At 35.1% G+C, this 2,500-nt stretch overlaps 1 protein-coding gene across 1 annotated transcript in view; it reads left to right on the forward strand.

Annotated features, from left to right (window-relative positions):
- The first annotated feature begins 979 nt into the window (after positions 1-979).
- Positions 980-2,500, forward strand: part of LOC144974088 (uncharacterized) — a 16,134-nt gene continuing 14,613 nt past the window's right edge. The window contains exons 1-2 of the mRNA XM_078916981.1: positions 980-1,084; positions 1,895-2,110. Coding sequence (XP_078773107.1) covers positions 2,077-2,110 — 34 coding nt within the window. The 5' untranslated portion in view covers positions 980-1,084; positions 1,895-2,076. The remainder of the gene's footprint in view (positions 1,085-1,894; positions 2,111-2,500) is intronic.

Consider the following 2,500-nt stretch of genomic DNA (forward strand, 5'->3'; position numbering starts at 1 on the left):
AACCCAGCGACCCAATCACTTCTGGTGGACAAGGGGAGGGGTGGGGATCAGAAGAAAAAAACGTATGCATACTTCACCCAGGATCGGCTAGTGCTCTCCCAATAGAGCCATCAGAACCCCCCCCCCCCCCCCAACGTAAAATAAAGGTTGTTTTTAGAATTATTAAGTATCATTCATGGGAGGGGGCCGGGGGGCATGGGACCAGAGTTGATAAATTATCTAGCTAGTGTGAATCAGACACGCCAGACTGGTAATTTTCCCATTCTGATAAACTATCACATTATCTCATTCGTCTGGAGCATTTCATTCATTCTGTGATAAAGGGAAAACCCGGAACGTCCACAGTATCTGTCTTCGTCTAATAAATTGAAGCTTACAATTCAATACTTATCGTTATATTTTTTTTCCTTCGAGCTTCAAGCAGCAACATTTTCATTATTCTGCTGTGTTTTTAGATAGCAAAAGAGATGATCGGTTTTCACAAAATCATGAGCAGTTAAGTTAAAACGTGTATTGTTTAACGTTGTTTCATTTCGGCAGACAGATCTGTACTTTAATTTTAAATTATTATTACAGCATATGTAAATGGTGCTGCTCGAAGCTCGAAGAAATAAATAACAATGTGAAATTGAATGTAAGCTTTAATATACGAAAACAGATAAAATGGACGTTTCGGTTCCTGCCATCAATGTTTTTGTTTATTCGTCTAAACAACGCCACTACCATATTATCTCATTCGTCTGTAGTGTTTCATTCATCCTATTTTGTTGATAAAGGGGAAAACCGAAACGTCCGTTTTATTTGTTTTCGTATTTGAAATTGAAGCTTACATTCAATTTCACATTGTTATTTATTACTGCGTACATACGAGAATGGGTGATGAGGTATGAGCGATCGTACAGTGTCACCAATCAAATTATTTATTGCTCGTATCATTGGGAAAATCCGATACACATTCGGCAGAGCACTCAAATTAGACACGATGATATTTTACCAAGTTAAAATAGAAAGAAAAAAAAAAGAAGAGAAAGAAATGTTATAATTATAAGAATCCACGTTATACTTGAAAGGGCATGAATTAGTGGTAAGTGAAGGTAACACATATTATCTAGATTACTTGTTTTGTTTTGTTTTGTTTGGTTTGGTTTTGGGGGTTTGTTTATTTATATATTTTTTTTTGTGTTTTTTTTTTTTTGTAAGTACATAATATATTACATTCTAGGGGCACAAATTAGCTGGTTTGATAACCGGACGCAATTATGATTATGGACCTGATTTGACATTATTGTAATGGACTGGTTGAGAGTATTTCCATTACAACAATGAGACCATAACAATTTGAGTTATCAGATCTGCAAATATGTACACGTCGATTAAATTACAAGGGAGGCCTTCCGTTTGTTTTTCCTATTAGGGTTAGTTAAAGGTACTAGGTTTTATTTTTCCTTAGGGATGGTTGAGGGCATATTTGAGTTGTTTCCCTTAGCACGAGGAGCCTTCGGAAGGCCTCCCCATTACAACAATAATCCAAAGCAGACGTCGGATGAGAAATCGGAGCCATGCCGTGATCACTTTCCGACTAGAACTAGAACGAGACGAATCCTTAAATTTAAAGATCTATTTAATCAGCACGGATTATGAAAGAAAAAAAGTCGTCTTTCTTTTCGACAATAATGTATTTTGTAAAATAACAATAAACTCCATTCACGTAACTTCAGATATAAACAGCGAACCTTTGACAGCGATAAACTGAAAAGAAAGAAATGAAACAGAGCAGTTCCAGAAGAAAAAAAATAATTAATTAAATGAATGCACTATTCAAAATGTGTTAGCCTTTATTTCATTTCCATAATTAATGTTACCCCGCAATCTTTTTTCTATTTTTTGATTCCAGAAACATCACGGGCATTCCCCTTCCAATTCAAGCCTACTTACTGGCTTGGGGCAAAGTGCAGCTTGGTCGTTTCCACTAAAAAAGATGACAATTATAGCATAATTTATCTTTTATCTGGGTAACCAACTCTGATCTCTCCAATTCATAACAACATTAATTTTAAAAATATCTTTAAATTCGAAATGCACTCTGTTCAGCCCCCGCCAATCAAATCAGGTGAGTTAATGTGGCATTTAACCCTCTCCTTTCCAACTCTAGAGAAAATCATCACATTTATTTGTTACAATTCAATAAGCATCACATATTTTGAAGAAACATCTTAATTATAATTATAAGAACTTAAAGTCGTTTTATGAAGCTCGCTTACTGAATGAATTATGTGTAGGATGTACTCATTGCTTTTGAGTTTGAGTTTTAACAAATCATGAAAGTAGTTGGTAAAGAAAGAGTAAAAAAGAAATCCAAACAACCCGAAACCCTGACCAATAATTGTCTCAAGACAGTAATTAATGTCGTGGTGAACATTAGGCTTAAGAATGAATAATCAATCATAACGTATTCACCTTGCTCTACAATGAATGCCATCAAATGGAGATTGTCTCTTTT

Source organism: Berghia stephanieae, chromosome 5, assembly GCF_034508935.2.
Source record: "Berghia stephanieae isolate SIO BIC M18660-M18661 chromosome 5, UCSD_Bste_1.3, whole genome shotgun sequence".
Taxonomy (NCBI): domain Eukaryota; kingdom Metazoa; phylum Mollusca; class Gastropoda; order Nudibranchia; family Aeolidiidae; genus Berghia; species Berghia stephanieae.